Raw genomic sequence first — 20,523 nt, 5'->3', positions numbered from 1 at the left:
TAAAGCGAACGTGACTGACAAAAATAGGCTACGAGGTCACAAACAGCAGCATGTCTTCCCCTAACTCACAGATATCCAACATATGAGAAACAGACAGAGTTACAAAGGCATTTTTAAAACTTTAGAACTCCAAGGAGCCACATTAGCTGTGTTTCCATTAACCACAGAATTGCGTAAAATATATTTAGCAAAACTGCAATGGGAACCCTTTTTTCACATCACACGAGTCGTGATCAACAGCCGGATGTTACTTCTGGCAAAAACAACAAAGAAGACGGTAGGAAGTAGAAATTGATGATGGTTTGTTTTTGTCTTTTTTTGTCAGACAATGTGCATCTGGCTCCACCAGAGCTCTCACAGTATGACATTCATTCATTCACAAAAAGTTGTGCGTCATTCCAACGTGTTGAGTCCATAGCCCTTCTGTAAAATCGCCGACAAGTTTCCTCAAAACGCTGCATACGTACCCGCTCTCAAGTAGGCGGGGCTTGTTGCTATGTAAGACGCTGACATCTTCTCTGATGGCTGATAGATGATGAGCAATAGCACCGTGACTGAATTATCAATATATCTCATGTAACTGTTTATATCTTTCGGCTTGATAGCAGTTGCTGTTGCAAAAAACAACCGATTTTTTTTTAATGATTATTTTAAAAAGTGCAACATACATAAATTAAAAACTATATAAGTTAATCTATATGTAAATGTACCAGTGTTTATCAGTGGTCCATGTTTTTGATGTAAAGAAAAAAAAAGTCCTACTCAGTTTATCTTTGTTTGAAAATTAGACATATAAGTGTGACAAGAAAATAGGAATTATTAAACTGACTCAAGGTCTCCACTTTATGCTGTTCCTCAACATTGCACTGGTAAACATTTTAACTTTATGTTGTTATTATTACCAAGCATGCTGGAGTATGAAGCATCTTGGAGTCAGAAGTGAAACCTGCTAAAACATTATTACTGGCTTTGTTTTGCCAAAAATATTTCTAGTTTTTAAAGTTGCACAGCTAATCTTGCTATGTGTAGCTCATTTTTACAGGGTCAAAGGTGAGGGGTTAGAGTTCACTAGTTTAAACTGACCTTAACCTCTGAAGTCAAAATAGAGACGACCAATATTAAGCAGGCTGTTGAACCTGAACAGTTAAATTCTCAAGGACATTTTGTTATTATACATTGTAAAGGTATTCAAACAGTTGAATTTTCCACTTTAGGGTTGGAGTTGTGGTTTGTGATTGATGAATCAATGTGTATGTGACTGACCAGGACGAACATTTTATGAATAAAACTGTTTTTGTACTTTAATGTAATACAATACATAATGTAATGTTATTTCTACTGGCTAAATGACATGTACTCAGTATCAGTATTGGCAATATGAGCAATGTATTTACACAGTGTCGGATCAATTCTAAAATATGCAGAATTTCCCACCTCTTGTTTCCAGGTATGTAAATAACTGTTTTCTTGCAGTCACATTTTTGCAGGTTGTCAGTTGCTAAACAAACGCACGCAGCTGAGAATTCTTCCTGCTTTTTTTTTTCTTCTTTTAATTCTGTCACCACACCGGTGGGGCGCACATTTGCTCAGCGTAGCGTTATGGTGGCTCTGAAGCTCACAGCTGTAATTTGGACTGGCAGCTGACAGAGTATATAATCAGCCCCCCCAAAAAAGCTATTTTGGACCGCCGAGAACAACCAACGGGGCGATCTGTGGCGAGAGCCAGATGAGTTCAGGGACTGGGAAAAGGCGAACACACACACACACACCCACACACACACGCACACACACACCCGCACGCACACACTCCTTTGATCGGAGCAGATGGCAGCACTTGTGCGGGAGACGGGGAGCTCACAGAGACTAACGCTCCGGCTCAGTATCCTGAGGGGTCAGATGGGCCTGTCTGACTGAAACCACAGGTCTGCTGGCTGTCAAGTCCTAATCAGTAGGAAATGTCTTCACATGTATGACACACTGGAAGGAGCGCCGTCTGTGTAACTGGAAGGGGGGAGAGCTGCCAAAACACTATTTGTCTGGTACGACTCTGCATGTTATGTGTCTGCATAGCTACAACCCCGAAAAGAAGCACTTTGCTCACGCAGCTCCAACAGTGCAGGCTTTGTAGTTTTGTCAAGGAGCCGCGGCAGAAAAAGACGGACGGGAAAATCCCGGACGTCTTTGTCCTCTCGGACGGCCTCAAACCTCAGGCTGAGTTTGATACCATCCTGTCCACAGAGGGAGCCACATGGAGGTTTCGGCTCCCAGTGTGACAAAGCTGTCTGCGCTGCACTGCACTGTGGGTACGAGAAATCAAAATCTTCTCTTTGCTTTTCTTAGCTACGAGTATCGAAACGGCCTTGGAAAAGATGAGAAAAGCAGTGAAGAATGAAGCAGCTTCCATTTGTCCCATTTTGTCAGGTCACAACTACAACTTTGTGTTTACTTTTTATGAAATAAATAAAGACTGATCACGATAGGTTTTCACAAATAAAAACCAGCGGCATGCGTTTGTGTTCCACTGAGTTACTGCTTTGTTAAAATACATTTACAAACCTAGACACTGAAATGAATGGGGTGCCGTTTGTAAAGTTTTACAGACAAAATGAACAACTTTGGGGGTTTTCTAGCCTGAAATTAAAAAAAAAAAATTGTTCATCATGTTCAAATACATTTATAATTTTTTACAAACTAAATATTAGTTTTGAGGCAAATATTTCACCTACAAACCAAATATTTTGCTCTGAAGCAAATATTTAGTTTGCAATTTAACTTAATTACTTTATTGTTTCCTTAGGCTGGAAATAAGTGTTTACTTAGTAATTAAATGTTCAGTTTGTAAAAGCAACATTTTGTTTCCTGCTAATTTTAATTCTGAGCTAAATATTTAGCTAACAAACTAAAGCACTTGAATACAGCTAGTTCACAACCAAATATTTAGTTGGAAACTAAATGTTTAGTTTCCAACTAAATTTTAATTAAATATTTACGTTGTAAACTAACTTGTTTAGTTTGTTAACTAACAAGTTAGTTTAGGCTGGAAAATAAGTATTTGCTTTGGAACTAAATATTTACTTAAAGTAAAGTTGGTCTACTGAATAAAATACCAAAAAATATATCAGTTTTATGACAAAATTCCATTGCCGTGTCCGGCCTCTCGCTGCATTCCCATTTAGTCCATGTTCTATTCCTGCTGGATCCTGTGCAGGGACACAGAGCGCTGGCTCTGGCATTCAAAGTGCAAAAGGTGAGGTAAATCTAAAAGTAAATCAGAGAGGGAAATTAACTGACAATACAGGATTTGGAGACCATTCAGGAAGTTGGAGTAGCAGGTGAAAACAGACTTTAGCTGGTAGAACATGTAAACTCTGTCGAAAAAAGAACCAGGCAGGGATTTAAACTCAGTGCAAGAAGGCACTAAAGGTAGAATAATTACAAATGTCTGCTGTGTATATTGAAAAACGTGTCTGCTTTAACCTCAGGAAACAAAAGATTTTCTCGTCCAATATCTTCGCAGGAGCAAAGCTGAAATTAAAGATCTCAGAGGAGTTGGTAAATGGATGAAAAAGGGGCCGCTTCCAGAACATTGTACCGAGCGCCACATCTACCATACTTGTCAAAACAGCGATTTATCAACAAAAAAAAAGTTTGCTGTAATTCTTTTTGCATCCAAGCGGAAAAGCAAAACCACATAATTAGCACTCACCCAGTGGCAAGAATGTGAGAATGTGACCGAGAGTGCAAAGTGATTCTGTCCTTCCTGATCATGAGCCCAAATCATCAGCGGACTGAAACATCGCTTACACTTCGCAGAGTAGCTTCAGGGGAAACTCAAACTTTCTTTTATAAAAGTTTAAAAAACTATTTGTTTCTAACATATTACCTTCAAATGTGTCTCTATGTGGATAATTATGAGTTGTGGAACTCATTTTGGGGATTCTGGGTAGAATTAGCTACTTACAGCAAAAAAGCTACTTATTTTCTTAAGTAGGTAACACGGCTGCCTTGTAACAGAGCGTGTTTCTCTGTATCTTTGATGCTTATTCATGTTGTTTCTATGACTGTTGCTGTTTCCACCCACCACCCTAACACAGGCAAGTCAGTTCAACTGGAGACCTTTAAAATGCCCATGGGAGCAATGTGTTTGGTTGGCAACTTGTTCAAGATGCACGCTCTCTGTGCCTCTGGATCAGGACAACACAATCTCGTCTTTGGCAAGTCCACACTGATCTAGATTTAGAAAACTAGCAAAATGTCTTAGCCGATATTGAGGATAGACGAGTCAATCGAATGCATCAACATCTGAGGAACACTGCTCCCAGGTCTCTGACGTCTTAATCCTTGTTCTTGGATGTAGCATGCGTCCAAACTAGTCGTGCCTGTGCATCTGTTTTTTCTCTTAAGATGATGAATGTGAGTGGGAGACAGACAGGAACTCCAATCCCCCAGAAGGCCCTCTTGTGAAAACATCAGACATTTCAGGATAAGCACTATTCAAGACCTCTGAGAACAACCTGAAACACTCAAGTCTCTGACTGCATGAAATAAAACCATCAACTGCCTTTTGTCTGACATGCTTCAGTTGGAAATAGAGTGGCTAAAGCAATTGCAGCTGCTGTTCCTGATTGACTGACAGATGCTTGCACAGACCTGCTTGAATGATTTCCCTTCGTCTCACTGTTCTGCTGATAAAAACTGGAAAACAGCCAATTAGTGGAGTATCAACATTAAGGTCTAAAGAAGATGTCAACGCCAGCATTGTTAGCGGATGTAACGGAACACAAAACCTCCAAAGCACTTGGTAAGCACCTGGGCACTACAGCCAGAACTCTGAAGGACCAAGGTAGGGAGGGCTCACTACCATCCCACCTGGTGAAGTCAGTCCTGAGAGGTCAAGAGGGAAGATTGGCCATCAGACCCCAGAGAAGCCCCTGCAGTCCAAAGCCAGTCCAGCACACCCCAAGGAGCTACAGACCACCATACTGGATTTCTTAAGCCATTGCCTTTCTAAGCCACTTGATTCTCATCTCCCTTTAGTGCTCCATCTGGACTTTCTCCCATTGACTTGGATTCCTTTGGCAGAATTTCAACTGAGCCAGACAGTATACAGAAGGAGTTGTGAATGATGACTTATGCGCTGTTTTAGGATTGTAATGTGCCTGTAGTTTTAGCAATGGCAGCAGAGGAAGTGAATGAAGCCGTTCAGTCCATGTTGGCCACGCTTCCAAATGTTGAATTAACATTAAAAGACAACTGGTTCAGCTCAGCACTTCTCTCTTTCCAGTGGAGGATGGTTGTCTACAGTTTCCGGTAAAATTTGTAGCGTCAAACTGGTGCATTACATAGATCTTGGGGAAACGTTAGCAACTGGGTCAAGTTTAAAACTTCAACAAAGGTCACACTTCCAGGAAGCTATCGTTTCTCAATAGCCGAGAACCCAGACCCTCTGGACGAAGTGAACCATAGAAAGAAAGTAAGTACAAGTAAAATCTAATGCAGTACAATGAAATGATAATCTGGTCTCATAAACACAATAATATCTCACCAATAAGCAGTATTTCATGCTTTCTTTAGAAGTATTCAGTACAGCCAGATGTCTTTTTAGGAAAGAAGCTGTTTGGAAAGACAGATCAAGGGGATTTATGATGATTACTTTGGTGTTGATGTGTGTACCAGTTTCTTGAGCAAACATTTATGAAAATAGTAACAAAAAGGAACATTATCTCACAGAAGTCTGTGAAACCGTCATAAAAAGGACTGACTTCTAGCTATGCCTGGTGAAAACCACGCACTAAAGCCTGGAGCGGATTGACAAAAATAAAATGTCCTATGACCAATACAGCAAGTACTACTCAACATACTTCACAGTCAATATTCACTTTTACTTAAGACTCTATTCGTTGAGATTTCAGCATTTGAAGTCATCTGGTTTGTTAGGAAAACATCACACCTACTTATAAAAGTGAGTAAGCACGCAGAAGGAATGGTAGACCAGTCAGGAACATGTATGTTGACTCAATTTGAAAACACCTAAAATCTCTAGAACCAGATGGCACAATTGGTGGAATGAACAGTAATAATGTTGTCAGGGAGTCAAAACATCAAAGTCACCAAATGTCTTGGTCAGCATTACTATAGCTTGAATACATTTGATAGAGGTTGTTGTTTTAGTTGGACTGGGATGATAAATTGACTATAGTATTATCTGTATGCCTCACGTGTCAATCACAGCCTCATGTGATCTGTATCAAACATGGCAAACATGCAGGTAATCCTGGCTAATGCTACGGCCAGAGACCTCAAATTTTCAGACACTCCAATCAGCCCCTGATAATAGATTGTTATATTGTTATATCACGGCACCATTTAAGCCTTCTGCTGCTCAGTCTAGACATGCCAACGTCTTCTATACCAAAGATTTTTCTTCTGGGTGCCTGCACCACTTTTTTCAATCAGAAATAATCTTCTCATCAAGTGGTGAGTCTGGCTTAATATAAAGCTCAGAAAAAGTTGTACTAAACTACAGCGACTCTCTGACTAAAATGCTTAACAAATTGATTGATTGATTGATTGATTGATTGATTGATTGAGTTGCTGGTAAATTAAAAGCTATTGCCGTTGTCTGTTCAATAAAAACAATAAATGATGATGGAAGTAAGATATAGTGAATTATTTGCACAAGAAACTACACACACAAAAGAAATACTTGATCAGATTTGGTGCTTTTGCAGTGCAACCCCCCCCCCACACACACACACACCCACACGCACACCTAATTTCTAGTTATATATATATATATATATCATTACATTTCATTTGCAAATACCACTGTGCTGTTGGGAGCTAAACTCTTCTACCAGCTTGATATTTTTGAAAAGCAGTCAGGTGCTGGCAATGGCTTCATATTGCCAGATGTATATCTCCTTCATAGATAAAAAAAAAAAAGCCATACATTTCCTGTTACCATGAATTTACCATTTTGATGCTGAAGCAGTTTTGAAAATCCTTTTGATAAATATTCATGAAGAGCAAATAGATGAAAACAAAGATCTGCACAGAACATTGGTCGAAACACGTGCATTAAAAAAAATACAAATGTGATCTGCAAAGGTGGGCTGACACAAATCCACTTTGTTTTGCAAATGCATACTTTTTTTTTAACTTTTTTTTTTGATGGCAGTTTTAAACGAGACAGAAAATGAATGTGCCAGAGAGGTAACACCTTCCAAGTCATGAATAAAAGCAATTTACTCTCCAATCAGATAGCAAAAGGGGGAAAATTGCAAGAGCTGACTGCATCTATGCATAAAAGAAATGCATTTTTTTCTCTCTAAACGCATAAAAAAAGAAAGCCCAAAGTGGGAGTGCAGGAAATGTTTTGAAAAATGAAGAGTTGACTCTGAGGTTGACTTATACTGCCAGCCGTCCTTGTTGCCGCTGGGAAAGCTGCAGTTTGCACATACCTGGAACCTCTTCAAGACCATAACTGGTGCTGTTGGGCTTGAAGCGATCAGGTTGAACCTTCATCTTTGGACACAGGACATCTGGGAAGAAAAGACAAGTGTCAGGCAAAATGTGTCTTTCATGTTGCCTTACATGCAGAATTTATCTTGCTGAACTTGAACTGTCTGCTATTTCTGTTAAAACTGTATGTAAATTTATGTAACCAATAGAAATGGGCAAATTGCTCCAAAATATCAATAATATCAATAATCGGTATCAACCCTGAATTGATATTACAGAGTTGATAGACTCAATCATCTACTAGAAATATAAATAGTAGCTTCCATCTTCTAGTGGAAGTATCGATAGTATAAATATCAATCTTATAGTAGATCGATAGGTCTATCAATCTAGTATAAGATCTATACCAGTATTGATCTTATGCATTACTTTAGTTTTAGATTGCCTCTTGAAATTTTGTTTTATTTTTTGTATTGTAGTTCATCAATAGTACCTCCAAAAAGATTTTGTCTCGCTTTGCTCTCAAATGAGAATTTCTTCGCAGTTTACTTAAGAAAAATACACACAAATCATGTTAACATGTTATTAAAGTACCGATAAACTTTATTCAAATTCTAACATTGGACAAACCACCTCAAAACACCTAAAGGTCAGAAGTTTTATAATATATCAAACTTAAATAAAAGTATCGGTATTGGCGATACAGGCCCTGTATTTATGTGGTATTGAATTGATAAAGTATGAAGTACCGCACAACTATAATGACTAACAAAAAGTAGGGTGTGAGTATGAAATTGAGCAAAAACTATCATGTACTTTTGGGAATGAAAATATAAAAATCTTCAGTTAATTTGTATCCAAGCACCTTTCTTTTGATTCTCCTACATGAAATCCAGCTCGACTGACTGAATCCATTAGTAACAGATGGTTAGTAAGCAACGCCTCAGCGGTCTGTCAGAGGTTGTTAGTGAACAAAGAGCATCATGAAGACAAAGAAACACAGCAGACAGGTTAGACCAAAGTTTGTTGATTATGCCTGAAATTTGCATTCGACTGCTGACTCAGCATTGGCCCAAAACTGCTGGTTTATTTTTTAGCCTGAGTGGACTGTATTGATTGGAGAATTTGAAAAATCCCATATGAATGTCTGCATATGGGTTGAAAACAAAAACCACTTTTCAGACTTTTAATAATTGAAAGAAAACTATCTGACTTTCCTTCTAATGTAAAAATATGCTCTCCTGATTGGATGAAATCCCAATAAAATAAACTGAAATGGGACAAAGGGGTGTAAAAACTTTTGCAGGCAATATAAGACTAATGGTAAACATACTGTATGTCTTTATATTTGTAAATAAATATTTATATCTTGTAGAGCACTTCTGGATAGATGCAAACTACATCTCGTTGCTTGTACTTGTGACAGTGCAATGACAATAAAGTTGAATTCTATTCTAATTTTAGGTTGTTTGTTCTTTTGTTTCTTTTGAAGACAGCCACCTACAAAGTTCCTGCGTGCTGAAACACAGTAGCAGAAGTCCAAGGTGTGGCCCGGGGCCACTTGCGACCCTTGAAATGTTTCTGTGTGGCCCTTGTTCACAATTCAAAAAACAGCACACATCTATTTCACCAGGGTGTTGATCGTAACACACTTGAAACAAATCAAAGTGAAATTTTCTTTGATAAAAAAGAGGCAGATACATTCAAATAATCCTAAAAAGTAAACTTAATCAGCAACACAAACGATTCATCTTTTAATGTTAACATTTTCTGTTAACATTAAAAGATTTTTATTTTAATTTGATAGCACTTAGCACCACTAACATCCAGTAACTTTTACTTGAAAGTAGAATCAGGCACACCTATAGAGTAAACAAATAAGAACTTTAAAAAAAGTAACTTATTGCATGTTCTTGTAGCCTACCATACATCTAAAATGATTTAAAGATACTTTCTGTACAGAAATTAATTAAGGTTTTGTGCATTATTATTTATTACTTTTGCACTTTTTATAACAAAAGAAACATAATTTGGCAAAAGGTTTGGACCCCCCAGCTGTTGTAACTGCTGTCAGACTGTTTAAGTAGGAATGATGTAAGGAGTGGTGTGTGAGCTGAACAGAGCTGGTGCAGACACACTTCCCTCTCGCTCAGTTTCCTGTTTGATGTCCAGACGCAGACCTGGTTGAAGAAAAGGGCAGCTGTGTCGGTGGGGAGGATGGGGGGGTGGAATGGGGTGTGGTGGGTTCCACTTCCACACTGGAAACAGCGAGTTTCATATTTCCACACACGTATATTTTAGCAGCGGTGGCGACAGGGAAAGGAAACACCTTCGGGTTAAGTTGTTTTTGGCAGAAGAAATCCTTCTATTGGAGTAGAGAGTTTTTTGAGAATGGAATTATATATTGTTTTATGAATTGGCCTGTGGATATATTTAATTTTGTTCAAAAAGCCTAGAAGCCAAGAACATTTTAAATGAAGTAGCAAAGAATCTGGTATAGTACATGCAATTGCATGTACTAAAAAAAAAAGAAGAAATCTACATCTTCTAATTAGAAGATGTAGATTTCTTCTTTTTTTTTTCTTAAGTGCCATCCAAAAAAATTGCAAATAAAAACAAAAATATAGAGCACTCCACACCAAAGCAATACAGGAAGTATGACACACAGGTCTTTGCTTGCTCATCAACTAGGCTTTGAAAATATTCATGGTATTCTAGTAAACTGTCTTATCAGCAGAGTATGGAAAGACAAAAAAGCCAATATCTGTGTGTTGTGCAGTACCTAATCTAATGCCACAGCCTTTACATATCCTATAAGACTCTATGCTAAATATGCCACCAGACACTTAGGAAGCGTCACCTGGTGTTGAGAGTTAGCAATGTAAGTAGTGAGTAGATAACATTTTAATTATTTATACTTTCTACATTTGCAGAAGATATTCAGTTCTTCTATAAAAAGCCAGCAAAATTTGTTATTCTGTTATGCTAGTTATGAAGAGTGTGCATAAAGAGTGGTCCGACTCGTTGATGTTTTTATTTATTATTATTTACCACCTTATTCCCAGTGAATGCATTCATATTTATGAGGATCATCTGCAGAGATCATATCTGGTGGGCCATCTGGACCAAAACGGTGTGGGCCAAATTTCTGTCCCGGTCCATACCCATCTCAATCTAACGTGGTACAAGCGTCCAAATGAAATTCTCCTTTCCATAATTAATAGCTGAAAAACCTGCCGTTACAAGCATCTGCAAAATATGTGCCATGAAAACCTGCCATTTTCTAGAATCACAGCTCCAAAAAGTCTCCGTGTCATAAAAAGCTCTGGAGGTTGATTCTGAGGACAATTTGGCTTGTTGTGTTTTTGTGGCGTACAAAAACTAAGAGGGTACCCGACGTGAAAACCAGAGCAGCTGGTTTATCCGTTTGGCATCTCAATTTCTAAAAGTTACTTTACAAACATTTGATGCCGGACTGAAGGCTGCCACTGTATTCAAGTCAAAATGTCACGTCTACCTGAAGTTTTCTAAGCGACAATGGAAGGCCTACCAAAGTATATGTGTTTATAATGTCAGCGCCAGCAGGTAGACCAAGAATGGCCACTCTCTGGATAAAGTGACTTGCGTCACACTCCCTTAAAGATGATGTTGCTTGCTGATGTTGCTTGCTGAGTCTGAATCTTAAAATGCTAAATAACAGAGCAACTCCCTGCAGCTGTGGTACTGAAGGTATAATTTGGGGATGTGAGTGCGAGCTATATTTGAAGCAATGTAAAACCTGCCTTTGCCTTACCATTACCGTCCTACAGCCAATATTTTCCCTTTCTCTTTTTGCTGCCGCAGGTTTCGATAAGCTTCTAATTATTTGTGCCCTTTGATCGTTTCGTCTAAACACTCTCAGAACGTGAGTTTTTTTTCCACTCAAGGTCACACTTCCAAACTTACCAGCTTAAGACGTCAAATGCTCTAAAGAGTCACTGGAGGACAAACAATGTCCGTTTTTAAACGTATAGTTTAAAAGGCGAATGCGTTTCACATCTATCCGAGTATTGGGCGCCGGGCCAACGTGAAACATTGGAGCTGTAATTTTCTGGGTGAAAATAACTGGCACTGCCCAGTGAACCACTCGCACTGACCACGGATGTACATGGAGGTCCATTTGCAGCAATTTCTTAAATTGGACAAAACAAGTTTAAGCTTTTTTTCTTTCTCACTAAATGCAGTCTTTGGTTTTTTCAAGGTTTTCTACATCAAAATATACAACCTACATTTCTCGTCGAAAAGAGAAAATGTACTGACTTAACACAAAGTCGGAGGTAATTGGCTTTCAAATAAAGATTCAAGATTCAAACCTTTAAAACCTGCAGGAGTGTAAAAACCAGCCGCTATATTTTAAGAAGTAATTCTTTGCAGGGAAGTTTTTTTACATCTACCTAGTCAAAATGAACAACGTATTGTCTTTCTTGTTTGTGGTCTTGGAGTTATCAGGTTAATTTCTTTCTATTTACTCTTAATTTAGCAATAAGCAAACAGAATGCAGTAACAAAATTTCAACAAAAGTAGGTTTGTACCAATTAAAACAACACCAACAAACCATCTCTGAAACCACTGTAACTTTTGAATAATAATATTCAAAGAGAAGTTAGTTATTTACAGAAAATAAGGAAAAGATTGGGATTCTTGACATGAGGCTCTGGTAGAAGGTTATAAGCAGTAAATCTTTTAGCACCAGTAAATAACTCTTAGGGAATTCATGTAGTTTATATCCAGAGTAGCTAGCTAACAGCTAGCTTGAGAAGAACCAGTACAAAACAATTCAATCTACACAACATCACAGTGGTGGCAAGGTTACTTGTATTTACAATAAAAAATAAAACAAATCATAAATTACACAGGAAATGTAAGTAGGCGCAAGTGAGCCAAAAATGGATTTCATATATCAAACACAAAACAGAACTTGTAAAGAGTTTTAAAGAGTTTACAAGTTCACAGAACAAATTTTGCAGGAAGATGGTTGGTGCCACACTGCCTACCACCCTTCTTCCTTCACACAGATAATAATCTACATCTTCAAAAATAAATATGATTGTAAAAGACATCACTTGTTAATGTGTGTCCAGAGAGAGCAACTATGTACAAAATTAAAGCACTTCTTTACGTTTCAATAACAATTCTTGGCTAATTTTTCACTTAGGATAGGTCTCACTGACTGTGACCAATAGTGGCAAATATTATAGCATCATATATATATATATATATATATATATATATATATATATATATATATAATATTTTGGTGCAAAGTCTGGGATTACTGTTAGCGTGACCCAACCAGGTGCTCTGTCTTTCCTATCCAGTCTGAGTGGGTTTTAAAGCTAAGCTGCTGAAATAAAAATAGTAGCTACACGTTGCCTCTCAGCAACCAACAAGAATAATAATAAAATAAAAAATAGGCCATGCCTTTAGGTCGTGAAACAAAAACAAATATGGAAAAGGAACTTAAAGAGAGAAATTCCTTGCTCCATTATACAGATGAGACAACTATTAAGCTGTTAGAGAGTGCATTTTTAACCCCAAATTAGGTGATTTATGAGAGTGTGTGAACTACTTTCTAAGCCTGTGTGCATGTGTTGAAAGAATTTCCTCAGCACAATAGTGGAAAAGCCGCTGAGGTTTTAAGAGGAGAGGCTTTCCAGTGCTGAACGCCTCTGCTCTGAGGCAGCAGTCAAGATGGCAGCGACACCACAGACATGTCTTGTTGGGAAACTATTATTTAAAACTCCTTTTTTAAAGAGTCTCCCCTCACTGGCTCCGTGTTAGACCAAAAGTTGATAACACCGGGTGCCTGAGCAACTCTCTGAAGTTGGGGTGGGGTTTGGTGGTTAGGGTCGCTCCAGCGCAGTGGTTAAAGGTTAAAATAAAGGGACCAGTTGAATAAATGCAACGTTTAGCTTGAGGTTGACTCTCCATTGTGGGTTTTCAGAAAGAGGCCATGCAGCAGACAGGGTTAGTAGCTAATGTGTTTAAAAACAGTCTGATGGGTGACTTACTTTCGCACAGCCTCCTCCTCAGCCTGCCTCGGATTTTATCAATGGCGTTGAAGTCGGTCACGTGAAAGACGTGGGCATTTTTAGGCTCTGCCGCGATTTCCTCCAGCTCTTCCTTCTGAGCCTCCCCGATGCCCACGGCGAACATCCGGATGCCAGCTCTGGCGGCTGCCTTGGAAGGTTCCAGAACATAATCCTGACTTCGGCCGTCCGTTAGCAAGATGGCCACCTTCTGAAAGCCGCTCTCAGCCGGCCTCGCGCCGTTCCGCTCCGTGAAGATGTTCGTGGTGGTGTAGCTGATAGCGTCCCCGGTCATGGTGTTCCCCCCGAGGTAGCGCATGTTACGGGCAGCTCGCTTCACGTCTTCCAGGGTCCTGTATCGCCCCAGGGTGAACTCCGGGGTCGACCTGTCACTGTAGCGAACCACTGCCACTCTCGTCTTGTCGGGCGCTACGTCAAAAGACTCTACCAAGTTGGCTACCCATTGCCTAATTTTCTCAAAATTTTCCTTTCCCACACTGTATGAGGTATCCAGAATAAACGCCAGGTCGTAGTGGACATTCTTACAACCTGCAACAGACAGAAACATGGGGATTCAGTTACGTGTAGTTGGGACAGATTAAACTTCCTATCTGGGTATGAATATTTCATGCTGATGGTTTTACCTGCCCTTTGTGCATCCACTCTTTCCCGGGAAAGAGAAAAAGCCAGGACAAAGCAGACCAGGGTGATCCTAAATCCCAGTCGGAATTCCATGTGGGCCTTGTCTTGGGTCTGATTTGTTCAGATTATTACCACCATCAAGCTCTGGAAAATTCAGTGGAGACATCAGGCAATACAGCATACCCTCAAAGTATTGACAGTGCTTCACTTCTCCCACTTTTTGTTATGTTACAGCTCTATTCTAAATTCTATTAATCTCTTCTTGTAAGAAAAATATTCCATTGTGACAATGTATTGTTTTTTGATTTGCAATGTCATGTCTCATCAGTCCACAGGACTTTTTCCAAAAAGTCTCAAGGATCATCAAGATGTCTTTGTCACTTTGCTAAATTTGAAGATACAGCCTTGGAACTCTATTAATTAAGGATGTAATTTTCCTCTTCTTGTTGAACACTGACTTTGAATGAGGCAAATGATGCCTATAGTGCTTTTGATGTTTCTCTGTGATCTTTTATATTCTTCTGGGTGCTTTATTTAAAATTACTCTTGCAGTAAATTTGGTACACTGTGCATTGGTGGGAAGGGCCATTACTGCTCCATGTGTGGATGATGATGTTACTTGGTTTCCTTGAATTGTAAAGCTGTAGAAATGACTTGGTAACCCTTTCTATAATTCTTGGTGACTGTTTTTCATCTGTTGCTGAATGTGTTTAGATCAAATCTGTCAAAGGGCAAATGCTTGTTCAAAGCATAGTACCTCCTGTGGAGTTGGAAGATTGTTGTGAATTAAAAAGTTTCTGTAGCCATTGGATTCACATCCCAACTACAACAAGAGCCTTGCAGAAAACCAATTTAAAATTGTATTAACACTCTGTGCATTTAAAGACACTTGCCCTCCTGGCTTCATCTCATGGCAAACGTTTCCTCCAGCCCCATATATCTCTGGTATGAAGCTTGGCAGGAAATGTTCTTCATTCTCCGAACATGATAATTGAAAGCTAAGACTGAAATAAACATTTCTTTGGAGGAACAAGTGAACTCTCCGTCCAGAGAAAATTGGACTGACTGAGGATGGTTGAAACTTGATGCCAAACTATGTCTTTCTATCCACCCACAAGACTAAAACAGAAGAATGAAGAGTTAGTGAGGTTTGCTGATGTTGCACGATCGGATTATTTTTAACACCAGACAAAGACATCTGTTGGACGATGAGAGTCAATCTGGTCCTGTTTTGGTCATCAAGTAGATCTTTTTTTTTTTTTTTTTATTGGGCTGGCTGTTGTGCCTTAATGACACTGACAGAATCCCAACATCTAAACACATCTCAATTCTCCACTGTAGTCCATAATTTGTAGCGTTTGCTGTTGCTGAGGGTCTAACATGTGACTGACTCTAGCCTAAACATGGGCTCATCCCGACAGGAACGCTGTCTCGTTGTGGGGGGTTGTCTGGGGGAAGCTTTGGAAAGTTTGAGTTATTGGTCAAGTCGGAAAGAAGTAGTCCCCGATGAGCTGAAAAGCTTTTTACCATCTTCCACCTTGTTTCAGTACAGTAAGATATTTCCACTGAACACATTGTTTGTTCATTTATTTTCCAGAGGAAACGCAACCAAAACTATCTGCTTGCCACAGAAATAAAAAAAGAAGAAAATATGTATTCTGTTGTTCCTTAGTACAATGCTAGTGCACTAAAAGATGCTACTGAATGAAGCCATCTTAACTTTATGGGTTGGAGGACACTATTCATGTCATAATGAGAAACTTTCTCGTTTTGACAAACTTTATGTCTCACTAACACGAGAGCTTCTCGTCGTAACGAGATATAAAACTCATTAAAACAAAACGTTTTCCAGAGTGACATTTCATTAAACCAACATTAAACAAGAAAGGTCATAATAAAAAAACAGCAACACCTTTGAGTGTTGTCTTGAAAATAAAAAACAAAAAAAACGAAGTGAGAAGATAGTCAGAGGGGCACCCTCTATGACTTTTTAAGAAGTCAAAATCTGAAAACGTATTTCCGCACTGAGGAGTGACAGGTAATTTAATGAGATACTGCTCCTGTATTTATTTCCTAGCTCTGGCAGATAAACATAGAGAACCCGATGGTGTAAGGTGTATAGTGGTAACCAGTACTCCACCATTCAATGGAGGTTGCCATAGAAGGGATTCCACAAGATCCATCTCTAGTGTACTTTAGACTCCTTAGGTTTGATAGATTCATATTTTTCTCCCGTCACGTTTTATTGGACAAGCGTCTATTCAGCTAAATGCTAATGTTACTTTTTCAATGTTTGCATTAATTTCACACCTGCAGATGATTGTTTCTTATCCTGCTAGCAACATTTTAACATAACCTGCATCATCCACATGAGTTGAATCTTATGGTGAACTTGATATTTGGTGTTTTTAATTTCCAAGACTTCTCAAAGAACAAAACTAAGTGTCTTTTAACAGTGGTGTACATTTGTATATGTCCCCATGCATAAATGCTGATAGAAGCTGAAGCTATCGTTGCAATTTTAGCTGCAGGCCTTTTGACCTAGCCTCTCCCAGCTTTTTCTTATATTGGATTATATTAGAGGGAGAACATCTCTGAACATTTTCAAGTCTTTCTTCTTTATCAAATTTAGGTGTGGACTTTGGGCCACTTTAACCCTCCTGTTATGTTCGTTTCTAGGGTACAGCAAAAATGTTCGTGGGTCAATTTGACCCAGGGAGTGTTTAATCATGCAATAGTGTCAGAAACCAAAAAATTCCTCCAAAACATTTTTGTATCTGATTATTAACTCCAATACTAACCATTTCAATCAATATTTGTGCAATGATGTTTTATTATTTCTCAGAAATTAAGGATCAATGACGACAACCTGCTCATTTACTCATTTGGACATAAAAAATGGAATTTAGATTTTTAATGTCCACTGAAAAAAACCTAGACACAAAAAAACAATAATTTCCTTGAAGTTGACCTTTGGTAAATTATTTTATATTATACTTTTTTTTTTTTACCAAAGGGTGATCTTTATAATTGAACTTGAGACACACATACTGTTCTGGGTCAAATTGACCCGCTGATTAAAATCAAGATAAATGAGTCATGCAGAGAGTATTTATGTTTTTCTCCACTTCTGCTGAGTGTCACTCAGAGTGGGTGGAGTTTGTCCACAGGAACAGAAAAGATTCCCGTCAAAGGTTGTGTGAACACCTGCTTTCTCGCAGTTTCCTAGTGAAGTAAAGAGAATAGTGAGAAAGTGGGCTTGTGTGTGTGTGGTTGCGTGTGTTTGTGTGTGAGTGTGTGTGTGGTGAAATATGGTTCATAACTGCAAGGAAACATATAGAATTGGACATTATAAAATCTTTTTTTGCACTTTAACCTGACTGCCGGGTCAAATTGACCCGAACAGTATCGATGTAAAAAGTAGACCTAGGGTTTGGTACAAATGTGTAACATGAATAAATTTTCAACTTATGTCTAGAGTGCACCTATTAAGACAAATAGAAAACGTTTCATGCAAAAGAAATGCTTCTATTTTTTTTTTTTTAATTTGTAAATTTTAAAACGGGTCAATTTGACCCGGAACATAACAGGAGGGTTAAGACATAAATATGATTTGACGTAAAACATTACATTGTAGCTCTGGGTGGATGTTGAGAGTTGTCCTGTTTGAAGACGAACCTGCACTCCAGTTTCAAGTCTCTGAGATTTCTTCCATATACTTAGCCCCATTCATTTTTGTCATAAACATCTCCCATGCAGCGTTAACTGTGACAGAGCATAACATTTTCAGCATATTATTTTGCCTAAATTTCTTGCTATTATTTTAGTCCTCCTAATTTAGATTTAATGTAGTTATTTTAGTTTTTTGTCTAATTTTAGTTTATCCAATTTACTGCAAACGTATTTGGCAAAAATGTGATTTTTTGAAGGAATGTATTTTTGAAGGATTTTTATATCTTTTAGGGAAATAAGTTGTATATATGGAGATAACATATTTATCCTCAGATAGAAGTGAATTAAAGGAACATTCTTTACCGTACTCAGATGATCGTTTGTTGTTTTTAACAACTTTATTTGGATTTGCTCTTTTGGTGAAGCTTAAAAAGTCATAATAATGCTATTTTTTATTTATTTATTACAAATATTAGATGTAAATTATTGCAACTCATTTTGTCCACATTTAGATTTGGTTAGGTTTCATCTCCGTTGTTAGTTGAGAAAAATTTTCTATCATTTTTGACAACACAGTTTTAGTTCTTTGGTTTGTTTTTGTTCTCTTTTTCTTACATAAACAACATAAAATTTTATTTCTGTCTCATCTGCCCAGTGCATTGATATGTCTCGTGTGCCCTGCATTCATTTTCACAAACGACTGAAATTCTTACAAATTCTGGTTTTCTCTGTACCGTCTTTTTCTTTCGCAACTCTTTCGTGAAGGCCAGATTTGTTGTGTGGACAAGGAGTAGTTGTTTGTTCCTCTGTTAATACTCTGCTTAAATTACACACATGCAGCTGATTAGGTGACCAGGCAATTTGTTTCACAGGATTTTAGTCAGAGCTGCCAGAGAAAAGAGGATTTAAAGCAAATTTATGCCACACTTTTCAGATATCTTACCCAATTTTCTACTTAGCATTAGTTTACAACATACAGTGGAAACAAAAGGTTCAGGGGTTTTGTGGTGACGATGTGACAAAAGGTCAAAAGGGCCACAATTCTGTTTTGGTAGCACTATGCTAATGCTCCAAGGTTATTAAAGACCACAGAATTACTTAGAATGGAGTATTAAGCAAAATGGGGTATAGAGAGGGAGGGAGAGAGGGGATTGCCATAGTACCCTACTGTCTATGACTGTGCCTATGTTAGAAGGCGGAATAGTGAAGGCATTATGAACTTTTGGGAAAGCAAAGGCTTTCAGTCTCCAGATACTAATTTTCTTATCTGATTCCACTTAGGGTTATTTCTGTTTCTTGCTTTCCCTGTTGCTATTTATGAGCAGATTAGGTATGTGAGCTGAACTGCTCCAAACATCCCGAGTTAGGATGAATGTTAAAATCTGGAAAATGAACTCTGAACAGATGTCAGTAAAGGAGAAGAAAATGCAGCATTCATGCTTTCCACCATGCTGCCCTCCATGTGCTCTCTGGGAAAAGTGATCATTCTTTTTTGCTCGTTCTTTTTTTTTTCTTGTTTAGATCAAGTTTACAAATCAAAGCTTTATGTTAAAGAAAATGGAAATAATAGGTATTGCCTGAACCATTCGAATGTTAAATGAATCTTATTTGTCAATCTTTTGGATATAATAAAGATTTTGTAAATGTGAAAATGTGTATTTTTTGTGGGGGCGTGTTTGTGTGTGTGTGTGTGTGTGTGTGGAAGTGAGGTTTATGTATTTCTAGAATTTGTATCTCTAATTTCCAACTGAATCTAATCAAATGTGGTCCATGGCCTTAAAAGTGTTGAAATAACCCTTTAAACAGAAATCTCAAATCAGATACAGACTTTAGCCTCACAATAAAGGCTTTAGTCTTCAGCCATGTTTTCTTACATTCTGTCTGTCTAGACATGTTAAGAAGCAAAAGACACCTTATTTTGTTTTGGGGTTTTTTAAATGTTTTTGAGTTCTCATGCCCCCTTTGATATGACACTCTGAGCAGAGAGCCATATCACTTGCAACATAACCTGCTGTGGTTCTAATACAGAACCTCGCACTAGCAGATTTACTCTGAAGGAAGTTGGATGTACTGGGTTTTATTTATTACAGAGGAAAGAATACACGTGAATGCCGCACTTTACAGATTTAAATATATATATATATGTGTGTACACACTAGTATATATTGTTCTCTCTCATAAAATCCACTAAAACTAAAATGTAATTATACTATATTATATGGGAGGGTTGTAGCGTCATAAAATTGTGGGGGGGGGGGGGGAACTTAACAGCAGCTAGCTATTTAGCCAACTGCTGAACAAATCTGTCCTCCCTGGCTCTTCCACTGGAGTTATTCTCCATTTTTATGTGCAGATAAACCATCTGAGGTAACTGCTGCTGCTGTGAACCTGAGTCCAGTTTCCTCAACAAAAACCAAAAAAAAAAAAACCTGCCTCGTCTGTGTCATCAGGCTGGTTTCCAGTTCCTCCCTCAGCGGCAGACCTGAGACCTGCAGCTTAGATGTCTATAACAGAAGCGCTGCGTTCATCATTCTTCGGATGTGAGAAACAAAACTTTCTGGAGTTTCTTTTTTTCGTATTGTTTTTTTTGTTTCTCTTTTGTGCCACAGTCTCCTCGGACTGTGCCACAAATTATGAAATTAGTTTTAAAGTCACAGGAGCTGCAAAATAACATCCA

At 38.3% G+C, this 20,523-nt stretch overlaps 1 protein-coding gene across 3 annotated transcripts in view; it reads right to left on the bottom strand.

Annotated features, from left to right (window-relative positions):
- col22a1 (collagen, type XXII, alpha 1) overlaps positions 1 to 20,523 on the bottom strand; it is a 72,239-nt gene that overhangs the window by 51,092 nt on the left and 624 nt on the right. For all 3 annotated transcript variants that reach the window (XM_032580998.1, XM_032580999.1, XM_032581000.1), the window contains exons 2-4: positions 14,177 to 14,318; positions 13,515 to 14,081; positions 7,464 to 7,544 (exon numbers count right to left, since the gene is read on the bottom strand). In XM_032580998.1, the coding sequence (XP_032436889.1) occupies positions 7,464 to 7,544; positions 13,515 to 14,081; positions 14,177 to 14,267 (739 nt within the window). In that variant the 5' untranslated portion in view covers positions 14,268 to 14,318. The remainder of the gene's footprint in view (positions 1 to 7,463; positions 7,545 to 13,514; positions 14,082 to 14,176; positions 14,319 to 20,523) is intronic.

Source organism: Xiphophorus hellerii, chromosome 13 (genome assembly GCF_003331165.1).
Source record: "Xiphophorus hellerii strain 12219 chromosome 13, Xiphophorus_hellerii-4.1, whole genome shotgun sequence".
In the NCBI taxonomy this organism is placed as follows: domain Eukaryota; kingdom Metazoa; phylum Chordata; class Actinopteri; order Cyprinodontiformes; family Poeciliidae; genus Xiphophorus; species Xiphophorus hellerii.
This window is presented reverse-complemented; position numbering and strand designations above follow the sequence as displayed.